The sequence below is a fragment of the Peromyscus eremicus genome, chromosome 8a, assembly GCF_949786415.1.
Source record: "Peromyscus eremicus chromosome 8a, PerEre_H2_v1, whole genome shotgun sequence".
NCBI lineage: Eukaryota > Metazoa > Chordata > Mammalia > Rodentia > Cricetidae > Peromyscus > Peromyscus eremicus.
Genome location: NC_081423.1, coordinates 78,343,454 through 78,368,945, shown reverse-complemented (window position 1 = coordinate 78,368,945; position 25,492 = coordinate 78,343,454). Strand labels below are relative to the sequence as shown.

General features: G+C 53.5%; 3 protein-coding genes across 5 annotated transcripts; 1 reads left to right on the top strand and 2 right to left on the bottom strand.

The window, feature by feature from the left end:
- Nucleotides 1–3,388: 3,388 nt before the first annotated feature.
- On the bottom strand, nt 3,389–5,411 carry Gngt2 (G protein subunit gamma transducin 2). 2 transcript variants are annotated; one of them, XM_059269634.1, is made up of 3 exons: nt 5,221–5,411; nt 3,980–4,088; nt 3,389–3,599 (listed from the first exon to the last, which is right to left on the bottom strand). In XM_059269634.1, exons 2-3 carry the CDS (start codon nt 4,061–4,063, stop codon nt 3,474–3,476), a joined length of 210 nt encoding a protein of 69 aa, XP_059125617.1. In that variant the 5' UTR covers nt 4,064–4,088; nt 5,221–5,411; the 3' UTR covers nt 3,389–3,473. The 2 variants fall into 2 exon arrangements, with proteins under 2 accessions (XP_059125617.1, XP_059125618.1); XM_059269635.1 differs by lacking the exon at nt 5,221–5,411 and having other exon boundaries at nt 3,980–4,141.
- A 1,269-nt stretch (nt 5,412–6,680) lies between these two features.
- On the top strand, nt 6,681–16,811 carry Abi3 (ABI family member 3). Its single transcript, XM_059269633.1, has 9 exons — nt 6,681–7,089; nt 11,782–11,949; nt 13,204–13,380; nt 14,765–14,853; nt 15,065–15,160; nt 15,368–15,479; nt 15,663–15,708; nt 16,066–16,191; nt 16,512–16,811. Exons 1-9 carry the CDS (start codon nt 6,973–6,975, stop codon nt 16,673–16,675), a joined length of 1,095 nt encoding a protein of 364 aa, XP_059125616.1. The 5' UTR covers nt 6,681–6,972; the 3' UTR covers nt 16,676–16,811.
- A 909-nt stretch (nt 16,812–17,720) lies between these two features.
- On the bottom strand, nt 17,721–25,258 carry Phospho1 (phosphoethanolamine/phosphocholine phosphatase 1). Of its 2 annotated transcripts, XM_059271602.1 has the most exons (3): nt 24,970–25,258; nt 20,495–20,606; nt 17,721–18,818 (listed from the first exon to the last, which is right to left on the bottom strand). In XM_059271602.1, exons 2-3 carry the CDS (start codon nt 20,537–20,539, stop codon nt 18,060–18,062), a joined length of 804 nt encoding a protein of 267 aa, XP_059127585.1. In that variant the 5' UTR covers nt 20,540–20,606; nt 24,970–25,258; the 3' UTR covers nt 17,721–18,059. The 2 variants fall into 2 exon arrangements, with proteins under 2 accessions (XP_059127585.1, XP_059127584.1); XM_059271601.1 differs by lacking the exon at nt 24,970–25,258 and having other exon boundaries at nt 17,721–18,936; nt 20,495–20,591.
- Between the last annotated feature and the right edge of the window lie 234 nt (nt 25,259–25,492).

Genomic DNA, 25,492 nt, shown 5'->3' with positions numbered 1-25,492 from the left:
ATGCAAGCAAAATACTCATACATATAAAACAAATATGTCTTAAAAAGCAAAACCTTAAACATACAGTTCCAGCTGAGCATGAGGATGCATGCCTTTAGTCCCAGCACTCAGGAGGCAGAGGCAAACAGATAGACCTCTGTGAGTTTGAGGCCACCTTGGTCTAAATAGTAAGTTCCAGGCTAGCTAGTGAGACCTTGTCTCAAAAGAAAGCAAAATATAACAACAAAACAAGTTTGAATGAGAATAGCCCATAGGCTCATATATTTGAATGCTTAGTCACCAGAGAGTGGAACTGTTTGAAAGGATTAGAAGGATTAAGGGGTGTGGCCTTGTTGGAATAGGTGTAGCCTTGTTGGAGGAAGTGTGTCACTAAGGGTAGAGTTTGAGGTTTCAAAAGCCTACACCAGGTCCAGGCTCTCTCTGCCTGCTGCCTGTGTATCATAATGTAAAGTTCTCAGCTACTGCTCTAGCACCACGCATGCCGCCATGCTCCCCACCATAATGATAATGGACTAACCTCTGAAACTCTAAGCAAGCCCCCAATTAAATGTTTTCTTTTACGAGAGTTGCCTTGGTCATGGTGTCTCCATACAGCAATAGAACAATGACTAAGATAATATATATACATTTTTTGAGACAGAGTATTGGTGGAAGTATTAAGGCCACTCCACGTAGTTAAAAGGGAGGTTTATTTTTGGGGGGTAACTTACAAATAGCTTACAAATACAAGGTCTGGGAGAAGTGAAGTGCAGTCCAGCGGTGTTTTCTGGAGAACTCTGCTCGGTCTACCATCCAACATCCAGGATCACCAGGAATCAAAAAAGGGCTGGCACATCCAGATCTCGGGTCTTAAGGGCTTCTGTCTCGGCCTCGCCTCAGGAGCAGGCCATACATAGGTAGGCATGACAGTTACTGGAAGCCTCACTGAGGGCAGTACTTCCAGGTCAAAGCTGGAACAGCTACCCACTACATCAGAGTCTCACTAGGTATCCCAAGCTGGCCTCAAACCAAGCTATATCAACTTTCCCTGATGTTGGAATTGCATGCCACCATGCTGGGCATCAAACCATGGTTCTTTTCCCTCTTCTTTCTGTGCCTCTCTTTGCAATACCCTTTTCCCAAGGAATGCCACCCCTCATGTGTTCCTAGCATAAGCCTTTTGCATTCAGTTCTCCCAGGAATTACTTCCATCTGAGACCTTTTCTATCTCCTCTCCCAGATATCGATGTGCCCATTCAGCTGGATTAGGGAGCCCCCCTGGGGGTTCCTGTAACATCCCACAAACCTCTCTTATATTTCAGGGACTACTCTGTACCATGAATGCTTGTCTGTGATCCTTCCAGACAGGAGCTCCTGGCTGACAAAGCCTCAGAGTTGTGCCCACAATTATGTTCTCAGACCTGAGCAGAACCTGGCTGATCTTCTGTTAACTGAGCCAGCCCCTTGGCCCCTTAAGTACCTTTCTCTGCTTCTGTTTACCCTTAAGGTAAAGAGGAGAGTTCCTTTATTTTTAGACAGGGTTTCCCTGAGTAGCTCAGGCTAGCCTGGGGTACACTATGTAGCCCATGCTGGACTTGAATTTGTGATCTTCTTTCCTCTGCTTCCCTATTCTTTTTTTTTTTTTTTAAGATTTATTTATTTAGTACACAGTGTTCTGTCTGTGTGTATGCCTGCAGGCCAGAAGAGGGTACCAGATCTCATTGCAGATGGTTGTGAGCCACCATGTGGTTGCTGGGAATTGAACTCAGGACCTTTGGAAGAGCAGCTAGTGCTCTTAACCTCTGAGCCATCTCTCCAGCCCTGCTTCCCTATTCTTGAGATTATACCCATGTGCTACTATGCCTGAATCATGAAAACACTTCTTTACATTTTTAATTTATATTTTACTTACTATTTATTTTTAATTGTGTATATGTGTTATTTTTAATAATGAGGGTAGGGGTGTGCTCATCCCTGGAGGTCAGATGCATCAGATCCCTGGACCTACAGGTGGTTGTGAGCCACCCAGTGTGGATGCCAGGAATCAAACTGGGTCCTCTTCAGGAACAGCACTTGCCAGGGCAGCAGTGGCGCACACCTTTAATCCCAGCACTCGGGAGGCAGAGCCAGGTGGATCTCTGTGAGTTCAAGGCCAGCCTGGGCTACAGAGAGAGATCCAAGACAGGCACCAAAACTACACAGAGAAACCCTGTCTCAAAAGGCCAAAAAAAAAAAAAAAAAAAAAAAAAAGAACAGCACTAACTCTTAACCACTGAGCATGCTCGCTCTCTCTCTCTCTCTCTCTCTCTCTCTCTCTCTCTCTCTCTCTCTCTCTCACACACACACACACACACAGAGAGAGAGAGAGAGAGAGAGAGAGAGAGAGAGAGAGAGAGAGAAGGTTCCTTCCAGACTTTACCTGGATCTCCCTCTTTGCTTCACCATCTTTATGCTGCACCCTCTGCGTGGTGATCACCTTGACCTTGTTCACTGCCCTGCATGTGCATCTGCTGTGTGCTTCTGCACGGCCCTTGACTCTCCCGGACTGTGACTTCTATGGGCGTCACTGCAAATTCCTTAGGTTTTCTCTACCGCATTCCATGAAAATATGAACCAGCTAGTCTAGCACATACTTCTGGCTGTACTGCCTAATACATTAACACATAACAGAAACTCAATACATTAAATAAACCATGTGATCATGACCCTACAAAATCTCTCCCCATCCCTCATCCCCAGTCTTCAGGCTATCCCAGCTAATGCAGTTTTTTGTTTTGCTTCTTATTTTGTTTTATTTTATTGAGTCAGGGTCCTCCACAGCCTAGGCTGGTCTCAAACTTCCTATGTAGTAAGATGGCCTTGAATTTCTGATCTTCCTGCCTCTAACTCCCCAGGGCTGGCATTTTAGGCAAGGGCTGCCATGCCCAGTTTATGTGGTGCTGGAGATGGAACCCTGGGTCTCCTCCATGCCAGGCAAGCACTCTCCCATTAGGATAGGCCATGGGGCAGGGAAGCCCTCATCCCAACCTTTAGCCCAAACTACATCAGGAGGAGAGGAAGAAAAGTCAGGGTGGGGCCCTTCTAGGTGAGTGCTCCCTAGGACCGTCCTCTGGGGCCTCAGGGCATTGCAGATTCTTCCTGACCTGCCACACATGTGCCACCTGCTCAGCTGGGAAACTCTCTTCAAGTGGGGTCTCCCTCCATGCCTTCAATTCTACATTCTTCCCGGCCATGTCTCCCAGTGGAGGCCCTGCACTCGTTAGCATGGCCTCACCGTGTCTCTCTGGCCCTTGCCCTATCATAAGCAAAGGCAGGCAGGTGGAGGACAGGGTGGGAAGCGGGATTGAGAATTGATTCAGTGTGCATTTTTTTTCCAGCATTTTTACTCATTTGAAGTTCAAGAGGAGGTAAACATTGGTCCCTGGGGATCCCAGCACACTTGCGCCTGGGTGAGGAGGGACAGGGAAAAAAGTGGGGGTGCTCTGTCTGGGCCATCAGCTTATCACACAAGTGCCTTTCTCCTTGAAGGGATTCTTGTCTTCTGGGATGCCTTTGAGAAGAGGGTCAGCCCCTGCTTGGGCCTCTACATAATCCTTGATTTCCTTTCCGGTCTTGGAAATCTGTAAGATGACAAAACATGGTCACAGCTCTTGTTTGTTTCTCAGAATCCATGACATGGCAATCTTAGGAAAATGGACAGGGAAGGGAGGGGGTCAAAGAGGAAGAGGAGGTGGAGGAGAGAGTCGGGGGGGGAGGGGGAGTCCCTTGATCTGACCCTCAAACACTTGACGGGACGCATGGCCACCGCAGCCTGGAGACAGTGCTGGACACACTGGGTTCCCCACAGATCTCGGTCTATCTCCTGTGCTCAGGAACGTGAGGGGGACCCCAACTGTCTTCTATATCCCACCCCAGTCCAGAGATATGTCCTGGGCCTACGTCTCCTCTTAACTCCGACAGAAAGGTAAAGAAGCCGGAGGCGGAGGGACTAGGGGCTCACCGGATCACGAGGGTTCTTCGCTTCCTTCTTCAGCTGCTCCACCTCCATCCTCAGCAGTTCTTTCTCACTGAGATCCTGGGCCATCCTGCCCTAGAGGGAGACTGGCGCCCTGACAGGATCCCACAGTCATGAGCACTTCCCCCTCCACGCCTCCAATTCCACACTCTTCCTGACCACGCCCCCACAATCAAGATCCCTCATTGGCTAACATTTCCTCATGGTATCCCTCCACCCTTTGCTCTATCTGAATGAAGGCTTAGAAGAAGTGGAAGTGACCAGTGAGATAGGGTAGTTCAATCTTTGCCCTTGGATCAGAACCTTTCTAAGAAGGAAACAGAAAAAGGAAGGGAAAATGGGTTTAAGTGTGGAAAATTTGGGACGAAAAGTGAATGCTCCATGAAAGGATTCAGGAGGATGCTTTGTCTCTAGGGCCTGACAAGGGGACAGTATGCCTAGTGTTAAGACTATGGGTCAGCCAGAGGCCAGCTGCGAACCCCCCCCCCCAGCTCTGCTGCTCCCTGCTGTGTGACCTTGGACAAGTCACTCAACTTCTTTGAATCTTAGTTTTCCCATCAGCAAACGAATATAATAATAGTCACTTTGCTTTTATTTTTTGAGGCAGCGTCTCATGTAGCCCAGGCCTCAAACTCTCTATGTAGCTGAGGATGACTTTGAACTCCTGATCCTTCTGCTTCTACCTCCTGAGTTCTGGGATTACAGACATGCACCACAATACCTAGATTGTGTGCTACTGAGGATGGAACCCGGGGTTTTGAGCATGCTAGACAAGCATTCTATCAACTGAGCTACATCCCTAACCCCACTGTTATTGTGAGAACTAAGAAAATAATGCATGGGGGTTGTTGGAGAGACGGCTCAGCATTTGAGAGCACTTATTGCCCTTACAGAGGACAAGGATTCAATTCCCAGCACCCACTTGTTGGCTCACATCCATCCATAACCCCAGTTCCAGGGGATCCAATGCCCCCTTCTAACCTCTGTGAAAACCAGGCATGCGTGTGGTACACATACATTCATGCAGGGAAAACATTCATACACATGAAATAAACGAGAAAATAATGCATGGGAAACATTGCCATACTGCCTGGTACATAACACATTTCTTATTTTGATTTCTGACAATATCATTACCATCATCCATCCTGGGTAAACCAGCCTGTTGCTTAACCCCAGTAATACTAAGACTGGACCCCAGCCCAGTGCCCCCAAAGCCTCCTTACCTGCTAGCACTCACTCCAAATCACCAGTCCAGGACCCAGACACGATGGTGTTTGAACCTGCTAGCGCCTCATCAGCTGAAAATCTTCAGATAAAGCAGATGGTCGGCAAAGCCTAATCTCTAATGCCTAAGCTGATCATGAGCTCAGGGTCATAAGTCCTGATTCTCCCAGCCCTTCACTCCTCCACAGCAGACACTGACTGTTCTAACCACAAAGCAAAAAACAGGCCACCTCCATTGTGGGCCCCTGCACCCCATCAGCAGCTCTCCTTTAGTGACCCCCTAACCCACCCCCATCTCACATCTCAGTCCAGCCCGCATGCTCCCCTTGCCTGTCTTTGTCCATCACAGAGCCTGCTCCAAGCCTGTTCCCCCTCAGACAACACACTCCAAACTAGCTCCTAGCTTTCCGTATCCAGAAGCCCTGTGCCTTCCATTAGGGGGTTCCATAATGTCACCTTCCAAGGGTCTCCAGGCTCACTCTTCACTCACTCCATAAAAACATACCCTCACTCCAGTGCTCAACGTTCCAATGCAGGGGTTGCGGTCACCCCAATGCCATGGCCTTTGCTTCTTGGCCTCCACGCCCTCCCTGGCGTGTGGAACTCCCTTATCTTCAGATCCCAACACTCACCTACAACCTGCCCTTTCCCTCTCCTCTCCAGGGCTACCTGACGACTATGACATTTAACAGAGCTGAGCTCCTGCGCTGGCTGACATTTGTCCAATAGCAAGGGACTCTCCTGAGGGAATGTTAAGGAACTGATGTGGTCAGTGAGGGTTCCTCTTCTGCCAGGAGGATGGCAAACTGGGAGGGGGAGGGGCTGTAGAAGGCCGACCTTAGCCCCAGGATCAAGTCCCACTCCCAGTTGGGAGCTCCAAGAACTCAAGTTTAGGACAGAATCATCAACCCATCCATCTCTCAGTCAGTACAATGAGCCCTACTCAACACTCTGTCCACCAGTGATACCTCAAACCCACACATCCATCTGGAATGGTGTTGTCCCACACCCAAGGCCTTCCTGCTGCTCATCTGAGTCCCTCATACTTCTTATTTGGTCAATTCCATCTTCTCCTACCTACATCAGGCACAAAGCACAGGTCACGGGACTCCCTACTTGACCCTTCACAGGCTTGCCCACGGTTCTCCAGGAATTCTAGACGGTCTTCCTGGTGTCTAACCTTGATACTTCTTGCTGCTGCATGGGCTGTTTTCCATTGTTGTTGCACTGCCAGCCCTGCCCCCCCCCTCCATGACTTATCTCCATATCCTATCCACCCTCCACTCCCCCATCCCTTGGTGACTCATCCCCAAGCTTCCCAAGGAAGCCCCCACCCTCTGCCCTTCCTCCCTTCTTCCATGAGTGGAAAATCCACCCCCATTGCAGGCCAGCCCCTTCCTCCTGTCTCTATTACCCATCCCCCCCATCGACTAGCTTCCTCTCCAGGACCAGGGAGCAATCACAGATGCCCCGACCTTGCCTTCCTTTGCCTGGTGAGATTGCGAGGCTGAGCCCCCGAACAGGCCCTTGGCTTCCCCCTTCTCCTGAGCTGGGGACAGAGAGGCCCAGGACCCAGGGTCTGACTTCCTCTTGTCCCGGAACGAGCATGCCTACCCTTTGCAGGCAGGTTTGGGTCTCTCACGCAGAGGAAACCAAAAGCAGTGAGGGAGGGAAGGCAGAGCGGCCAATCAGGGGCAGAGTGAGGCTCAAAACCAGCAGGCTCCCCAGGGAACCCCACCGAGGCGGGAGCCATGGCGGAGCTGCAGCAGCTGCAAGAGTTTGATATCCCCACGGGCCGGGAGGCTCTGCGGGGCAACCACAGCGCCCTGCTGCGGGTGGCCAACTACTGCGAGGATAACTACGTGCAGGTAAGCGGAGAGAGCGCGTGCCAAGATACCCGTCCCGGGAGGGCACTTGCAGCCCGGTCCCCCTCTGCGGGGGTCATCTGACAGGTGCCTGTTCTGGCCTTGGCTAAGGACTCTTCAGGCTTCAACAGCATCCGTTTCCCAAGCGCCACGGCATTTGTTCTCTCTGACCTCGCCTCAGAGGTAGAGGATGTGTGTATATATATCCCTGTACACTTAATCTGATCTCCCACCGTGTCCCAGCTCCTCCCTTACAAAGACCTACAAGAGCCTTTCCTCCCACGGGTGCTGGTACCATCTGCAGGCTGGCTCTAGGGGAGTCGTCAGGAAAACTTCCACACTCGGGAGTTCGTTCCTTGATGTTTGAGGGAGAGCAGAGCAGGGTCAGAGCAAATCGGGATGAGAGAAGAGGTCTGATGCAGAGGCAGGGGGCTTCCAGCCTGGCTGCTGAGAGCCGATGAGGAGGGAGGCACTGGAGAGTTGACTCCAATTTGTGTTTATTTGAGGGTTGTTTTTTTTGTTTGTTTGTTTTTTGTTTTTGGTTTTTCGAGACAGGGTTTCTCTGTGTAGCTTTGCGCCTTTCCTGGAACTCGCTTTGGAGACCAGGCTGGCCTCGAACTCACAGAGATCTGCCTGGCTCTGCCTCCCGAGTGCTGGGATTAAAGGCGTGGGCCACCACCGCCCGGCTATTTGAGGTTTTTGAGACAGGGTCTCACTGTATGGCCCAGACTGTCCAGTTCACTGTAGCTCAGGCTGGTCCTCCTGTCTCAGGCCTCAGTGCTGGGATTACAGGCTCCCACCACCTCACCTGGCTGTTGTTTGAGTCATGTGTCCTTTTGTTCCGGTTCCTCAAGGCCTTGGGAAGGGAGCCCAGGGCTGTCTGCTGGGAAGTGCTTTTTTTTTTTTTTTTTTTTTTTTGCTGAGCTAAGCCCCACTCCACCCTGGAGTAGTCTTGTGGATCTCATGCTTGTTCCTTAGCATCGGTTCCTGGGGAGGGGAGAGGGGCAGAGGACCTAGCGACTGCCCATGTGCCTCTGTCAACCCTTACAGTCACCTTGTGAGACAAAGACTATAATTCCAAGTGTGAAAACAGCCGCTCAGGGAGGGGAGGTGACATGTCCAGGGTGACCCAGCTCTGGAACAGCAGAGCCAAGCATGGCCTTCCCGCCTTCTCACTCGGGCTCCTGCCTCTCCATCCTTGTGCCTGTCTGGTACGGTGCGTCACTTGGGACAGTTTATCTGCACTCTTTGTGCTCAGTTTCCTCTGCTCCCTTAACAGTGACAGGCTAAGCCTTTGACCTCTTACCCCTGACCAAACTGTGAGACAACACCAGGGGCCTCTTCCTATTGTAAGGGGACTGGGAAGAGAAGAGGAGCAAACGCCTGTGGGAAAGGGCATCTCTCTGTACCCCGCCCCCAACAGCCTCTTTTTGTCTCCAGTCCTGTGAGGTGAGGACCATTCATGCGTCACAACGAGGAAGCTGAGGTTTGGAAAGGGTTAAACTGTGCTCCCAGAGGCCTCCAAGATAGTCACCAGGACGGGATTCAAACTCAGAATTCTAGCTGGTTGTGGTGGTCCATACCGTGATCTCAGCACTGGGGAGGCTACAGGGGGATCTCCAAAAGTTCAAGACCTGCCTTATAGTCTCCACATAAGTGAGCCCAAGCCAGTCAGGGTTACATAGCAAGACACTGCCTCAAAAGCCCAAAACAACAAATCAAGACCCCAAACAAAAAGCAGCCAGAGTTCTGACTCAGAGTCCAGTTACTAACCCTTTAGACCACAGTGCTACCTAACATGTCATTCTGCTCTCTGTGTGTGTGTGTGTGTGTGTGTGTGTGTGTGTGTGTGTGTGTGTGGGTGTGTGTGGTGCTGAGTGACCAGACTGTAGCTAGATGATCTGGCATGTGGCTTATAAACCAGCTCTGCCCTGGCCTGCTCCCCACCCCAGCACTTAGGCATGCTCCCCTGGCAGGGATGGAAGTAGTCCTTTCCCACACCTCCAAGTGCTTCTGGTGGATCCAATCCCATGTGTACAATTGGTGTGCACACAGGAACTGAAGCCACAAGGCTGAGTCCCCAGGTCTTCCATCATCTATCCACTTAGGAATCTATGGTAAGGTTCCCATTGGTCTTTCTTTCTTTCTTTTTCTCTTTCTCTTTCTCTTCCTTCCTTCTTTTCTTTCTGTCCTGTCTCTGTCTCTCTATAGTTCAGGCTGGCCTTGAATTCCTGACAGGTCTGCCACAGCTTCAGAAGACTGGGATTACAGGTCTGTGCCAGCATTTGGGGGTGAGTGGAGTTCCTCTGAGATTCTATACCTTCTCCAAACAAGTACGAACTGGAACAATGTGTTGAAGCAGTTGCCCAGGCCCATCATCCTGTAAGAAAGGCAGGATAAGTGCAGCTATTATTACTGCTGTTACCATTTCAGTAGTGACGGACTAACGGAACCCACTCTACTGAGGTGACAGCCTTGGCAAACACACTCAGGGTAGGAGAAGCCCTGACCCAGGTTGGAATCCCTGGATTCCTTTGTGCAGGGTACTGGTTCCTAGACCGGACAATCAATGACCATCCCTGCCTGTCTACAGAGGAAAGTTTAGGGTGATGTCTTTTATCAGGTCTCCATCCCATCCTTCCCCACTAACGAGTAGTCAGAAGCCCAAGGGAAAAAGCAGCAGGTGGATGTGTCAAGTGTAGGATTCTCAGTCAGGCTTGACTGAGTGTACAATCAGGGTCATTTGCATGATAAACACCCAGCTTAGATGAAGGATCCCAGACCCTTGTTCCTCCAGACTTCACTGTGGGCCAAAACCAAAGCTAGAGGTTAAAAACATCTGGAGGTACCCAGAGCCGGGCCCAAGCAGACAATTCTTGTTTTGGTTGCTAAGTGCTGTGCTGTGCTGGGGAGGGGACAGTCCAGGAGCAGAGGGGGGCTGTTTTCTTACCCATTAAACAAAGATCTAGAACAAAGCCTGTAGTACTTTCTAGTTTCTTTGCCTATTCAAGGCTTTGGGTGGCATATGCTGATGAAATGTAAATTTTTATTGCATATGCAGATGACATGTAAATAGGCACAAATGAACATCGCTTTCCTGCTGTCAGAACAGAAAAGCAGGGAGGGGAGGACCATGGCATGGGTTTTCCAGAAGGTTCTAGTTTAGACTACACAAGAGGAATCCAGCTCTCACTGAGGACACAGCTCTCGTAGTTCCGGTGACAGGTCCTATGGAGTTCACAAAGTTCCAAGGCCGGAGGCCACAGGGTATACACCCTGGCCAACCTCATCTGCTCTGGACTCGTCTCTGCCCCTCCCCCACCTCAGAAAGGGACAGGCTTCAGTGCAGCAGGCTCATGGTCGATGGCGAAGGAGGAAGCGGCTTGGGGAAGCAAGAGACCCAAGAAGGTTTACCCAGCCCCCCAAGTCTGGTCTGGGACCAAAAAAAAAAGTTCTTTTGTCTTTAGCCACTCTCTGGCCCACCCCCTTTTCCACTGACTGGCAGTGTGGCACTGGCTAGTGTCTGGCATGCAGTAGGAAGCTGCCTAACTCATGCTGGGTTCCCCTTCGACCTGCCCATCAGCCAACCCAAATGCATAGTTACTTCCTGTCTTCTGTGTTGTGGGGGACTATGCCAGCAAAGGATGCAGGAAAGGATGGACCAGCTCTCTGTTTTTGTGGTGTTTATATTTGGCTGGAGGGGGGAGTTGGAAAAAAAAAGACAGGAAGTACAGGCACCGAGGCCCCGAGGTAGAAACGATCCAGCTTGTTAGAGAACAGAACCCCAGTGGCCAGGATGGTTGGAGAGAAGCAATGGGTGTGTGTAAAGGGGAGGGGGTGTGTTAAAGCCATGTGTGGTTGCACACACCTGTAATCCTAGCAGTTCGGAGATGGAAGCAGGAGAATGAGGAGTTCGAGGCCAGCCTTGGTTACAACAGAGTTTGAGGCCTGTACTACGTGAAACCCTGTCACAAAAAAGAAAACATTCTGTTTCTGGGACACAGAGTCCTTTTCTAAGTTCCCACAAGCCTGCCTGCGGACTGCGGCTAAAGAAGTTCAAGGCCACCGGGCGGTGGTGGTGCACGCCTTTAATCCCAGCACTCGGGAGGCAGAGGCAGGCGGATCTCTGTGAGTTCGAGGCCAGCCTGGTCTACAGAGCTAGTCCAGGACAGGCACCAAAGCTACAGAGAAACCCTGTCTCTAAAAAAAAAAAAAAAAAGAAGAAGTTCAAGGCCAGCTAGGGGCTGTTAGGCTCTGGCCTTCCTCCGAGGGGGGTTTGGTTTGCAGGTTTAGGGTAAGGGTGTGGTATTAGTTGGTTGGTTTTTAAATTTGGTTGTGTCTTCTCAGGCCAGCATCCCCTTCCTCTTTCCTTTCTGCTCCTCACCATCCAGCCTTGTTGAGGAAGGCAGTAAGGTCTGGTCCTCTCAACTCACTCCTCACCTCAGCTATTGGAGGAGAGGACTCCTCCCCATCCCCACAGTCCGTTCTCCCAGGCTGCAGACGTGTTTACCTAACATTCCTTGTAACCCTCTTGCCACAACATCATCCTTCCGGAAGCTACCTCAAGCATCTAAGGACTGTGGCACTCTCCAAGTTCAGCTCCCGCCTTCCTTGGATTCTCTTCTGGTCCCACCAGACCTTGCCTAGGAAGCAGTGGAATGTGCTGGCCTCAAGCCAAGGCTGTGTGTATTTCAGGCCACAGACAAGCGGAAGGCATTAGAAGAGACCATGGCTTTCACCACCCAGGCCCTGGCCAGTGTGGCCTACCAAGTGGGTAACCTGGCTGGGCATACTCTTCGAATGCTGGACCTACAGGGCGCTGCCATGCGGCAGGTAGAAGCCAAGATCAGCACACTGAACCAGGTAAGGGTGTGGGAAGGCGTCCCCTTTCAGCCTGGCTCTTTAGTCCCACTCAAATATTCTCTACAAGAGTTTTTTGCTTTTCTCCATGTCCACATTGCCAACTTGACTACAGAAGGTTGGCACCTTCTGAACTTTGGAGACCTCCATCATGGTTATGTCTTAGTGGGGTCCTTGATAGCCCATTAAGTGCAAAATTCTCTGAGATCTCTCTCTCTCTCTCTCTCTCTCTCTCTCTCTCTCTCTCTCTCTCTCTCTCTCTCTCTTTCTCTCTCTCTCTCTCTGTGTCTGTCTCTGTCTCTGTCTCTCTCTTGCCCTGGATATCTAAAAGCTTTGTCTGCCAGTCACAGTACCTGCAGAGATCAGGAGAGACTAAACGCCATCCCGTTATTGAAATATAGACAATGATTAGTAAGTGTCCTCCACTCGGCTAGGCAAGCCCATCTTCAGCCCCAGAGGGATCCCTGCCACCATCATACAGAGTCCCTACCCTTGGCTCATAAATACCCTCAGCCTTCCTTCCTGGATTCTTGACCCTGCAGGGCACATGTATTAGTGAAATTACACTTTTGGTCTGACCATATGTCCCCAAGGGGTCAGTGTATAGGGTGTGTCTTCCTCTTCCTCCTGAAGATCCAAGGTCCCATCCCTCAAGGCCTGAGGGAACATTCCAAGAGGAAGCTAATTCACATGTTTGTCCCCTAGAGGGGAGAGCTGACTTAGTTACAGTTCTCTGCCACCTCCACACTGTGTCCTTCTGCTCCAAAGGCTGCCCTGTCCTTCAATCCCTTCCCAGCCTCCCCAGGGATGTTGTTTTCCCTTTTCTTCTTCTGTTTCCTGTACAGCTAATAATAACCCTTGTTCTCTTCCACCAGGAAGTTGCTCCAAAGTGCCTTCATCCTCTCTGCTGCCCTTTTCCCAGTTGCTGTATGGCTACGGGGACTGGTTGGGGGTGGGGAGGACGGGGGAAGGGGGACAGGGAGAATGGATGGACAGACAATGATGACACAAAACTTGCTCTGGATTTCCCTGACTCCCATGACCCCCATTCTTTCCTCCTCCTTTCTTTCTTTCGAGACAGGGTCTCACTGTGTAGTCCTGGCTGGCCTGGAACTCATCATAGAAACCAAGTTGACCTCAAACTCAGAGACCTATCTACCTGCCTCTGCCTCCTGAGTGCAAGGTTTCTCCCGCTCTTAAAGGGAATCGTGTTGGACAGGCTGCCCCTCACCATCACCTCCCAACCCTGTCACACAGATGGTGAACATGCATATGGAAAAGGTGGCCAGAAGGGAGATCGGCACCTTGGCTACTGTCATGCGGCTGCCCCCTGGCCAGAAGGTCATCCCTCCCGAGAGCCTACCTCCCCTCACTCCCTACCACAGAAAACCCCTCAACTTTGGCTGCTTGGATGACGTTGGCCATGGAATCAAGGTAAAGGGAAGCTTTGCTCTCGTCCCCACCGCCCACCCTTTCCTGCCATGGAGCTCCTGCCTGTCTCCTTTCCAAGCTCTTGTGCTCCCTCACAGCCCCTTCCTCTCTCACACTTCCATGGCCAGGAGCCATGGCCTAAGCCCCTCACTCTCCCAAGGTCCCTAACTGCCCTCTGCTCTGTACTCAGACACTCTGCTTCCAAAGATCATGAGCCGCCCCTGCCCCCCACCATGGGCACTGGGTGTGTGTGTGTGTGTGTGTGTGTGTGTGTGTGTGTGTGTGTGTGTGAAGGGGAAGAGGGTGGGGATGGCGTCAGGACCTATGCATGAGAACCACTTCTCAGCCACATGAGAACAGCAACTTCCTCTGTCTGGGGGTTTGAGGTCACGGCTCTAAGAAGTCACCCCAGAATGCTGGTGGAGGGACAGGAGGCGGCAACAGAAAGCAGCTGGTGGAGGGGACATATTTCATTTTGTCACCACTGCTTCCTATCAGATTCGAAGTTCTCCTGGGTCTTAACCTCTCGTATTATGGCACCCCCTCCCCCACCCCAAGGGAGAACACGTCTTCCCTTCAGCTCCCAGGTCCCCGTAAGTTCTTTCTGCTGTCTAGCCTTCTTACCTTTTTTTCTTTTGACCATGCTGTGGATGGAACCCAGGTCTCCCATAAGCTCAGCACAAGCTCCACCCCTGAACTATATGCCCAGCCTCCACCCTCTCCTTTGTGCCTCAGGTTCCCTTTGTCTTGTCTCTAGAGAGGCAGGGTGGCAGAGAACATGGGCCCCAGGTGCTCATCCTGGGGGAAGTCCCGAAGTTAGAGGCGTCTCTTGCATTGGGGGCTGCCCTTTATCAATGACTCTCCTAAGTGTCTTGGGTTCTGCCATCATCCCTCTGCCTTGAATTTGGGGAGGTCAGTTCCATAAGTTTATGGAAATCATGAGTTCCGTGTGATGTGTCTCCCTTCTCCACACGTCGTCTCCTCCAGCTCTTGCTGGAGTAGACCTCGAATCAGAGCTAAGGACCACCAAGCCACCCAGATCCTTGCAGAGTTTGACACGGTGTGGGGGTGCAAAGGCCCACTCAGTCTCTGTGGCTATGCAGAGGAAGCGGCCTAAAGGAAGAGTCTGTGCTGCGGGTTTCTTTCCGTGGGGTGGGTGGCTCTGTGGGACCCGCTGCAGACTTAAGGCCCTGTGGCGCCGGCAAGGACACCCGCGTCTGGGGTGGGGGTAGGGCGGGAGGAGGGTCGGAAAGTGGAAGTAGGAACTTGCTGAGTCTGGCTGGTCCTCCCGGTTCTCGTTCGCCCCTCCCCCAGTCCCTCTTAGGGCTGAGGCTCAGTGAGGCTTGCTCCCCTAGCCTCAGATGTCAACCCTACCCCCTCCCACCAGGATTTGAGCACGCAGCTATCGCGGACCGGGACCCTGTCTCGCAAGAGCATCAAGGCACCTGCTACACCTGCCTCCGCCGCTGTGCTGGGGTGAGGCCTCAAGGCCATTCCTATCAGCTCTGCCCAGGCCCTGTGGTTCTCAACTGCCCCCCCCCGCCCCCGCCCCTTGCCCGCAGCACCTGGCGCCTTGGTGCTCCCGAGCCTGGCGCCCAGCTTCTCCCTCCACGGGCTACCTTTCCTCAACCCCGGTCCTGCTCAGCAGAGGCCCCTCCCTCCTCATGCCACCCTACTCCACCCCCAGGAGACCACCCCGGATCCCCGAGCCGGTGCAGCTACCAGCCGTGCCTGACGGCAAGCTCTCCGCTGCCTCCTCTGCTTCTTCCTTGGCCTCGGCGGGGTGAGTGCCTGAGTCTAGTGTGTGGGGGGCGGAGACAGTAGGTGGAATTTTAGAGGGGGGGGTTGTCTCCTGCCAGACCTCTGGGGTTGAGAACTAAGGACCGCTGAGTGGGAAAAATAATTTGAGGCCAGATTTTGGGTTGGAGGGGCCCCTTCGGGGATGCTGAGTTAGAAGGTTCCCCTCATGTGCGTGTACTCTGGTCTTTAGGAGTGCCGAAGGTGGGATTCCCCAATCCAAGGGACTGGCAGCATCTGCAACCCCGCCTCCTCCACCTCTGGCAGCATCTGCAACCCCGCCTCCTCCACCTCTGGCAGCATCTGCAACCCCGCCTCCTCCACCTCTAGCTCCTGCAGCCCCGCCTCCTCCACCTCTAGCACTGGCCACCCCGCCTCCTCCACCTCTAGCTCCTGCAGCCCCGCCTCCTCCACCTCTAGCACTGGCCACCCCGCCTCCTCCACCTCTAGCACTGGCCACCCCGCCTCCTCCAGCAGCCTCCGCTGAGGTCTTCTTACCGCCTCCTCCGCTGGAGGTGTCCCAGTCCCCTCCAGGTAAGAAGTGCCCATCCCCCCTCACCCCCACCTAGAGATTCTCATCCATCCTTTGGGGCTCCAACCTTGTGCTCCTCCGGAACCCCAGGGAATCGGTGAACCGAGCCTGTTTTACACTAGCCCCCGTGTTTGAAGCTTCTGATTTAAAGTTAACTTTGACAGGGCCGTTATAGGCTTAACCCGACTGGGTAAGGGTTGCCCAGCAGGGTCTGCCTACCCTGTGCTGAGTCCTTCTGGGCACCACCAATGGGCTGGGGGCATTGTGGGTGACGACCCAAACTGGTTAGATCCTAAGGACAGTGCCACCATACATGTACGCCATACACATACATGTATCTTTTTTTCCTGCCTTCCCAGAAGCAGAGCTGCCCCTGCCCCCTCCTCCAGCTCTGGAGGGGGATGAACTGGGACTGCTGCCTCCGCCCCCACCAGGTTTTGGACCAGATGAGCCCAGCTGGGTCCCTGCTGCCTACTTGGAGAAAGGTACCGTCCTCTTAGGACTGAAAAGCACCAGAATCTATTGCCAGGTTTCTGGCCTCTATTGCCCTGACCCAGAGGCATTCGCTCTCCCTGCTAAAGGTGTGACCCTATTTTGTCTCTCCATCCCCTTCCTTTGTGAACTGAGTTCTGAAGTCTGCTAGGAAAAGAGCAGCTGGGCCTGGTGTTGAATATTGCCTGGGCTGGGGAGGGATGTGAAGGCTCAGTCTCCTCCCCCCATGCTCCCCAGAGCCCTGTATTAGGGCTCCTGTACCATTGGGGGAACAGAGGGCACATCTCACAAGCTTTCCTTTCCTGCCCTGCAGTGGTGACATTATACCCATACACCCGGCAGAAGGACAACGAGCTCTCCTTCTCCGAAGGCACCATCATCTGCGTCACACGCCGCTACTCTGATGGCTGGTGTGAGGGGGTCAGCTCAGAGGGCACTGGATTCTTCCCAGGGAACTACGTGGAGCCCAGCTGCTGACAGCCCAGATCTGTCCCTGCACCAACCCAGCACTGCCTCAGTGGGCCTCTTGAGTCCCAAGAAGCCAGCTCCACAGTCAAGGCTGGACTAAGGACCTGTCTACCTCTTGGGCTGTGAATGGTGTTCGGTCCCTGCTCCACACAGCAGTGCGGAAGTGTGTTTATGTGGGGTGGGGGAGAGGCTAGAGAGAGGTGGTACATAAGAGAATTGCTGCAGATGGGGAATCACCCCCCCCCAAAAAAAACCTAAAAGCCAAGAAGTTCAGGCACCTTGCCCAGAGGACCCCTAGCTCACAAAGAGCAAATTGCCAGCTTTGAATAAAACTGATGGCCTCCTGATTCTTGCCCCTCAGGGCTAGAGGGCCAGGGCCAGGGGTTTGTGATGGGAAGGGACATCAAGAGATGTCCCAGGAGGACCTTTCCATCCCAGTCCTCTTTCCGGTTCCCACTAGACCCCAGCCGTCACAGGCATCTCTCAAAACTCTTTTGCCTCTTTGCTTGTGTTCAGTCTGGGCTCCTCAGCCTCCTCCACTTAAATGTGGCTGACAGCTAAGGGCACCTCTTTCATCCCTCCCTCCTACTGCGGCGGCGGCGCAAGAGATGAGTCAGTTTGTCCCCCTTCACCTCCTTTATAGGTCTGAAATACCAGAGGGGGGGAGGGGCTTGGGTTTCCCTGGCTCTACGTCAAAACATGGCTTTCTGTTCCATAAGGGCGGAGGGGGGATGCGGAGGACGGCTTTGGTGAAGTCCCTGGTCTCTTGCTGTAGTAGATGAGGATGGAGTGAGATTGGTCACACTCTCCGAGGTCATTGGTTGGTTCTACCTCGTTCCACCAGCAGGAGGTTGGCTGCTCCCTCTGGCTTTTTCTTCCTTTGGGGGTGTCTGGCATGGTGGGCGGGGGAAGGGAAGCAAGGCGCAACCCGCGCAGCAGTGGTGTGGGTTCGCGGTGGCTGAAGCAAAATCTCCCGAGAGCATCCGCGGGTCTGCGCGAGGAACCCGGCGCTGGCATGCGGACGTGGGGTGGGGGGATCCTGAGTCCCGTAGGGGAAGTTACGCAGCCGAAGCAGCAGCTGAAGTAGTGGGAGATGTCCCTTCTCCCAGCTGCCAGGAGCCCCTTCCTCTCAGTTCGAGGGACACTGCCTGCCTTCCAAGGGGTGCTCACCACTCCCTGGAGGGGAGGCAGCCGAGCTGTGGTAACTGCATAGATAGGGACGGCTCTGAGTCTCCGCTCCCAGACCACAAGCGGACAAAATTCCAGAAATGCCCAGAGGAACATAGCAAAGCGAAGAAAGGAAGGAGTAAAACCAGGTGGTCTTAACCAATTCCCAGTCCTGCCCCCCCCCCTCCGCCGGTTGTCCCCGGGTACCCCTCGCCGGTGATGGTCTTCAACACATCTTCAGCACCTGTTGCAGATGTTGGCGCACGTCTGCGGCTGTTTCCCAGGGCACCACGTGGGCGCGGAAGGAGCTGGGATCCGCCTTCTGTGCCTCCTGGATGAGGCGGTGCATGGGGTAACCGCGGCGCGGGAAGGCCACGTCCCCGCCCGCCAGCAGCCCCGTGGGGCAGAAGTCATTTGCACCATCGCCCACGTAGAAGAGGCGCTCGAAGTGCACGCCGTCGCGGGCCCGCTCACGAAGGTATTCGCTGAGCACCTTGTGCTTGCACATGTTGGCGGGGCAGCGCGGGCAGCTGTGCGTGTGGAAGGGCCGCAGCGTCAGCAGTCCCCGCGCGTCGGGCCCGGATGGGTTGCTGAGGATGCGGCGGAATAAGCTGTGGTGGCCAGCGGCACGCAGGGCACTCTCCACACCGAAGGTGTTGGCATCCGAAATGAGAATAACCTCGAAGCAGGAGCCCTGCTTGGCTACGAACTGCAGCAAATCGCCCATGCCTGGCGACAGGGGGATGGTCTCGTAGACAGCGCGCAGGTCCCGGGGCCGTACGCCCTGCTCACCCAGGTACTTGAAGACGCGTTGCATGTACTCGTTGTAGTAGCCCTCGCGGTAGGTGGCCCGCAGGCTCTCGGGTAGTTGCTGGCCTGGCGCCGCGCGCACGATCGAGTCGTCGCTGTTTTCGTCCACGATGGTCTCATCGAAGTCGAAGGTCAGGAGGAAGCGAGGCGCGCCGGGCGCAGCCATCCTGCCGTCCTGGGAGCAGGGGGAAGAGGAGCAGGAGGAGGGGGCAAGCGAAAGGTGGCGCGGCGGGAGCCGGCCGGGGAGAGCCTGGTTAGCGGGCCACAGCCAGGATCGCTGGCACATCCAAGACCTGAGGAGGACCCAAGGCTGGTTAAATCGGAGATGGAACCCATGTGGGGCCCACACCCCGCCGTCCCTTGCCCGTCTCTCAGTTAATCGTGGTGGTGGTGGGGGGTTGACGCAAGGGGTCCATACTGGTCTCGAAGCCAAAGGCTTCCTTGGTTTTTTGATTCTGCCTCTCTCATGGGGTCCCTGGGGCTTTAACAGCTGTCAGCTTAGGAGAAGGGAGGAGTGGCTTTTCAGGGATCACTCCCTGAGGTCCCTTAACTGATTTGGCGTCACCAAGGCGGGTGGGCAATGAGTGTCAGCTCTCAGGTGCCAGGCTTGGAAAGCCAGGTTCCAGATCCTGCTAGGTCCTGGCCAGAGAACTAGATCCGAGCCCTTGAAAGGACCAGGTAGGTATGCAGACCACACAAGACCCAAGGAGGCTCAGTGGGAGCTTCCAGCCAGATGGCCCTGGGCAGGGGGGCTTAGGGATAAGACATGGCTCCTCCAGGGAGTTACTGTAGGGCCCTGTGCTGCTGCTAATCACTTGCCAATTCCCTGGGAAGAACGTGCCAGCACGTGGGGTTTCTGCCAGAGTCCGAAGCAAGCAGGCAGCAGGAGAAGCAATGGGGGCCCCCCTCGCCAGGCCACAGCATACCTGGGAGACAGGTAGGGGAGAGGGAAAAGAGCAACAGTGGCTAACAAAGGCAGAGGGAGGAAGGGGCAGGTAGCTAGCAGGAGGGGTCACGGGGGAGGGGATATTTAGGAGGAAGTCAAGCAAGGGAGAACAGACTACTGGAATAGGGTGGGCGCCTTAGGTAGTGAGACTCTGGGCCAAGGGGGAACAGCATGGGAGAGGATGGGGGAACAGTGGGAGTATTGGGGCACAAAGAGAGAGGCAAGCACACAGACACAGCGGGAGCCCCCATCTGTGCGTCCCTGCCACCTCTGTTTGCCAGCAGCTGTACTGGAGGGCCAGAGTGACAGACCCTGTAAGTCCTAGACTATCCACCATACTGCTTGTCCGTCTGCCTCTCTGCAAGAGCTTCCTGTCCCAACTCACCCACGTGGAACCTGGTTTCCCGTCACACAATCACACCCACTTCTTTCTTTTTAAAGAAAGGGTCTCATGGAGCTCAGGCTGACCTCAAACGTGCCGTGTAGCGGGACCTCCTGAGCTTCCTGTTTTCGCCATCCCAGTGATCCAACAGCATCCCGCCAATTGAGCCACATCCCAAGCCCTCACCCGCTATTACTTCCGATAACTTTTGGTAAAACAGCAACAGTTTCGGTCATTTCAGAGCTGGGATTGGAACGTGGCTCCCTGGCTCCCCTAAAAGGGCCATCCCTTCCACTGTCTCCCTCTGGTAGTTGCCTGGGGCTTACTATCAACCTGGGGGAGTTTCAGTGGCATGAGGTCTCTGTTGTTGAGGGTATAAGGCACCAGGACCCACACCAGAGAAATGTCTAGGGATTCACCGAGTACCAGTGGAGAGGGCAAATCTGAACAGGACTGGAGAGGGTCCCTATCTCAGGGTGGAAAAGCTGGGGCATGAGGCCTCATCCTCAAGGGCCCCACTTACCCTAGATAGGCATCGTAGGCCAACAGCTGGAAGACACCCGCTCATTGTCAGGATATTATCCTGGGCACCACCTCTAGAAACTTTGTTGGTCTCAAGCTTTCATCCAGAGCTCCTGAAACAAACAAAAAGAATCCACAAAAGTCCACACCTGTTCATTTGGGGTGTGTTGGCACACACCTTTAACCTCAGCACTTGGGAAGGAGGCAGAAGCAGATGGATCTATTGAGTTTGAGGCCAGCCTGGTCTACATAGTGGGTTCTAAGACAGCCAGGGATATGTAGAGAGATCCTGTCTCAAAAACCGGCTTCCCGCCGGGCGGTGGTGGCGCACGCCTTTAATCCCAGCACTCGGGAGGCAGAGCCAGGCGGATCTCTGTGAGTTCGAGGCCAGCCTGAGCTACCAAGTGAGTCCCAGGAAAGGCGCAAAGCTACACAGAGAAACCCTGTCTCGAAAAACCAAAAAAAAAAAAAAAAAAAAACCACCCAAAAACGGCTTCCCTTTTACCACTCATGCCCACCTGACTCTATTTCCTCAAGCACAGGAGTTAATCCCAGGTTCTCAGCAAGAGCAAGCTCTTGCTATTACCACTCCTGGCCAGTTCCCAGGCTTACCAGAGAGGTAACAAGGGAGCACACCTGGAGATCCAGACAGGCTAAGGGACTTGCTCAAAAGCCACTCACTCAAAGTGGCTGAGGCTTTTCAAAACCAGATCTCAGAGGCTGGTCCAGGGCTTCTTTCTCCAGCATGACCTTTGCCCACACACGAGTAGGGCATGTCACAGTTTACCAGTCAGTCACCTTTATTCCCAATCTCATTCATGGTTCGTTAGACCCGTGAAGGCAGAGAACAGAGGGATTCATTCACTTCCCAGAGGCTGTGTTGTTTAAGCAGTGTGGCATTTGGTTCATGAATGCTTCACCACTGTCTAGAGGCTGAGAGCCCTGGGCTCTACATGAGATATGAGACTTACCTCCGTTACTACCCTGTTCAGGGGTCTCACCAACAAGACCTCTACTAGAAACCTCTACTAGAGTTTAGGTGACCCGGTCTGATCTTTTGGTTGGGGCCTTCATCATTGCAGCTACGCAGGATACCATTTACAGCTTCTGGTGCCTCCCTACTCCCCTAGGTCTCCACCCCCAGGTTGAGAGACCAGAGGTCAGTCAGCCTCTTAAACTTGGAAAGATACAGCTTGGAATCAGAAAGATACCAGAGAAGAGATAGCAAAGAGCTGGCTGGCTGCTGCCCTCTAGTGGTGACAGTAGGTGGCGCGGTAAACTCTGACTTTGTCAAGGTGACGTTCCCTGACCACCCCAGGGCAGCAGAGGCAACTGCCTCCAGAATAAACTAGGAGAGGACTACGTGGACACAGGCTCTGGAACCGTCTTTATAGAGAGATGCATCACTGGCTACCCTCAGTTCCTCAAAGCAAAGCTTTTCAGCAGAGACGGGAAGTGACTTTTAGTGCCGCCCCCACCCCAATCCCAGTTTATAGCTAGTAATTGGAAGGAGGCTATAAAGCTCACCAGCAAAAAATGGTAGTGTCCTGGGAAACTCAACACTGTTGAGATAGTGGAAGAGAAGGGGATGGGGATAGGGACAAGAGAATGGCATGCAGGGGATATTAGGGGAACTGACACTGTCAGAATCCTAGCTGATATAACCTTTGTCCCAGGACAAGAGTTAGAGGAGAAGCGGGGTGTGGGGGGTGAGGGGTGTGGGGGGTGAGGGGCGTGGGGGGTGCCACACCCATTGTAAAAAGCAATCTCAGAGGGATAGCATCATGCAGGAGGAGAAACAGGGGGCAGATACAAAGATACAAATGGTCACCAGCAGCCACATAGACCAACTTTTTTCTCTCATTGTTTCTTCCTTCCCTCCCTCCCTTCCATAATCAGGACTGACCACTGGTCTTTGCAGGTATTATACAGCACACCCTTAATCCAATACTTTTGCTTTTAATTTTGAGACAGGGTGACCCAACATGGCCTTGAACTCAGCCTCCTGAGTAATGAATACCCTGCCCTGCTAAGATAAATTTTCATCTCTTGGGGGGCGGGGGTCAACTATTTGCCTGTCTTCCTTTTTTAAAAAAAATTATATTAATCTTATGCTTAAAACCTCTCATGTCTCACAGTAGTAAACACAATTATGTTTTTACCTAATACTAGTGAGCGTTTACAGAAATCTTCATTTTTGTGTTGGAGACAGGGCCTCACTACCTAACCCTGGCTGTCCTGCAACTTTCTTTTTTTTTTTTTTTTTTTTTTTTTTTTTTTGGTTTTTCGAGACAGTTTCTCTGTGTAGCTTTGCGCCTTTCCTGGAACTCACTTGGTAGCCCAGGCCGGCCTCGAACTCACAGAGATCTGCCTGCCTCTGCCTCCCAAGTGCTGGGATTAAAGGCGTGCGCCACCACTGCCCGGCGCCTGCAACTTTCTATGTAGACCAGGCTGGCCTCAAACTGCCTGCCTCTGCCTCCCAAGTGCTGGGATTAGAGTCCAGCACTGCCACTCCTGGTGATCTTGTTTCTTTTTTATCTGCAGACCAGTAAGCCAGGCATCCTGGGTTTCTTCCCAGAAGCTAAGGCAGTCTCACTGTGACTCCCCATATCCCAGCCCCACAGCTGAGGAAGCATACATCCCTAGTTGTTATTTGGCTTTATAACATTTGAAAAGGTCAATGGCAGTTGCCTGACCTGGTGATGCAGGAGAATCTGAGTTCGAGACCAGCTTGAACTACACAAAAAGTTCCTGTTTCAAACAACAACCACACACAAGTCACTCACTCCTGACAGGTTTGTACGAGTGATAAAATCCTGTGTGGTGCCAGACAGTGGTGGTACATACCTTTAATCCCAACACTTAGGAGGCAGAGGCAGGGGGATCTGAGTTCAAGGCCAACCTGGTCTATATAGTGAGTTCCAGGACAGCCAGGATTACGCAGAGAAACCCTGTCTCAAAACAAACAAAAACAAAAAACAAAAAACCAACAACAAAAATTCCTTGTGGAGACAGGATTTGAGTTTCTTCAGCATGTTAGCAGGGAGAGGAAGCAGATTTTCTGGGGCAGAAAGTTCTTTTCTAGTCCCACCTAAGATTAACTTTTGTGGCCCTGATTCCATAGATCACAGGCTCCCAGCTTGCTCCCTCCCTCCGTTGACACAATTTCCCCCCCCCCCCCCCCATACAGGGTCTCTCTGTGTAGCTTTGGAGCCTGTCCTGGATCTCACTCTGTAGACCAGGTTGGCCTGGAACTCAGAGATCCACCTTTAATCCTGAGTGCTGGGATTAAAGGTGTGCCATCACCACCCCCAGAGACAAATACTCAAGTTAAATCTGTGGGAAGGTGGGGTAGGTGTGTGTATCTGTCTGTCTGTCTCTGTCTCTCTCTCTCTCTTTTTTTTTTTTGGTTTTTCGAGACAGGGTTTCTCTGTGTAGCTCTCTGTGTAGCTTTATGCCTTTCCTGGAACTCACAGAGATCCGCCTGGCTCTGCCTCCCGAGTGCTGGGATTAAAGGCGTGCGCCACCACCGCCCGGCGTCTGTCTGTGTCTTAAGTTCTAGGCTTGAATTCTCCTAATGGAGGATAGGGTAGAAAAGTTTAGAGAGTTTTCCACGAGAAACATGCAGGCTGAGAATGGGGGTGAGGACTTCAGACTTCACAGTAGCAAGCTCTCTCTGCTCCAAGAAGAAGTATGCCCACCACTAGGAATCAGATCTGACAGCTAAACTGGGATTCCTGCCCCTAATCCTCACAACTTCACGAACGCCTTTCTTGTTCAAAGAGACTCAGAGAGGTCCGGCTGAGTCATGGGCGTCACACAGCATCAGAACCAGGATTAAAACTCTGGGGTCTGTAGTATCTGAACCTTCCCGTTTGCTCCAGAGACTCTGTAATGTTCCCTGTCCTGACTAGCTAGGGAGCAATGATCTATGCCCTGGTGCCAGTGAGGAATCTGGGACTAGGCGTCGCCTCTGGGGTCCCCTGCTTGGGTAGGCAAGCAGAGGTTGATCTTCACTGGGTAGGGGCAGAGAGATGGCAGCTGCCGGTGGGGTAGCAGGAGAGATATTTTTAGAGGTGACTGGAAAGCAGGCACTCTGGCACACCCCCAGCTGGCGGGCACTTCGCTCTAATGCGGGCGGGGGGTGCGCAGCAGCTCGGGGAGAAGGGAGGACTTGTGGGTGGCGGGGAGCTATGATAGTCCCCGAACATGAAAGGACACTGGGCTCCATGAGCCTGGTGAAGAAGGGGGCTCAGTTCTCTGCCCCAGGGGTTACCCCACCACCAAGCGCATGAAACACCCTCTAACTCCACACGGCCCCCACCCCAACATTGAGATCGCGATCCTCCCGAAGCCCAGGACTCACGCGGGGCAGCGGCGGCCGCGCTGTCTGTCCCGGTTGAGTTTGGAGTGAAAGTAGTGGGAAGGGGGCTAGTTAAGGGATTTGGGGGGCAGGATGGAGCAAGGGGTACTTACGGGAATCGGGGAGGACGCAGTCTTATCCACCCCCGGATTTCTGAGCTCCGGCTCACGCGTCCCTCCGGTCCCGAGGGACCGTGGATGATGTGTTTCTCTTCCGTCCCTTCCACCTGCCCTCCATCCCCGGGGCCGTCGCCGCGTCCCCTTTAAATACCCGGGGAGCCGGAGCCGGAGCCGCGGCGGGCGCTGCGGCAGCCGCAGCACCCGGGCCCACCGCAGTCCCCGCACGTCACAAGCGCCCAGCCAATCACCGCGGCGCCGGCGCACATCAAAGGGGCGGGCTCCCCGCGGGCCACGCCTCCCGGCTGTCCCCGAGGCCGCGCGAGCGGCGGTGGGACTGGGCGGGCTGGACGGGTGGAGCGTGGCGCGTCCCGTCCGAGGGGCGTGGGTGCAGGGCACCCTCTGCGTGCGCGTGGCACGTGCGTGAGTCGCTGTCACACTGCCCGCCTCCTGCCGGGCTCGGCGTGGGGCATCTGCACGCAGCCCGCCGGTCCGCCTTGTCGCGGAGCTCCGCGGGACA

Bases quoted from the DNA above. Each gene is read 5' to 3' on its own strand.
- Gngt2 (XM_059269634.1), bottom strand. From the start codon at position 4,063: ATGGCCCAGGATCTCAGTGAGAAAGAACTGCTGAGGATGGAGGTGGAG. The intron at 3,600-3,979 runs GTGAGCCCCTAG...GTCATCTTACAG, and splicing joins CGAAGAACCCTCGTGATCCG to ATTTCCAAGACCGGAAAGGA.
- Abi3 (XM_059269633.1), top strand. From the start codon at position 6,973: ATGGCGGAGCTGCAGCAGCTGCAAGAGTTTGATATCCCCACGGGCCGG. The intron at 7,090-11,781 runs GTAAGCGGAGAG...TGTGTATTTCAG, and splicing joins GCGAGGATAACTACGTGCAG to GCCACAGACAAGCGGAAGGC. The intron at 15,161-15,367 runs GTGAGTGCCTGA...TCTGGTCTTTAG, and splicing joins TCTTCCTTGGCCTCGGCGGG to GAGTGCCGAAGGTGGGATTC.
- Phospho1 (XM_059271601.1), bottom strand. From the start codon at position 18,929: ATGTGCCAGCGATCCTGGCTGTGGCCCGCTAACCAGGCTCTCCCCGGC.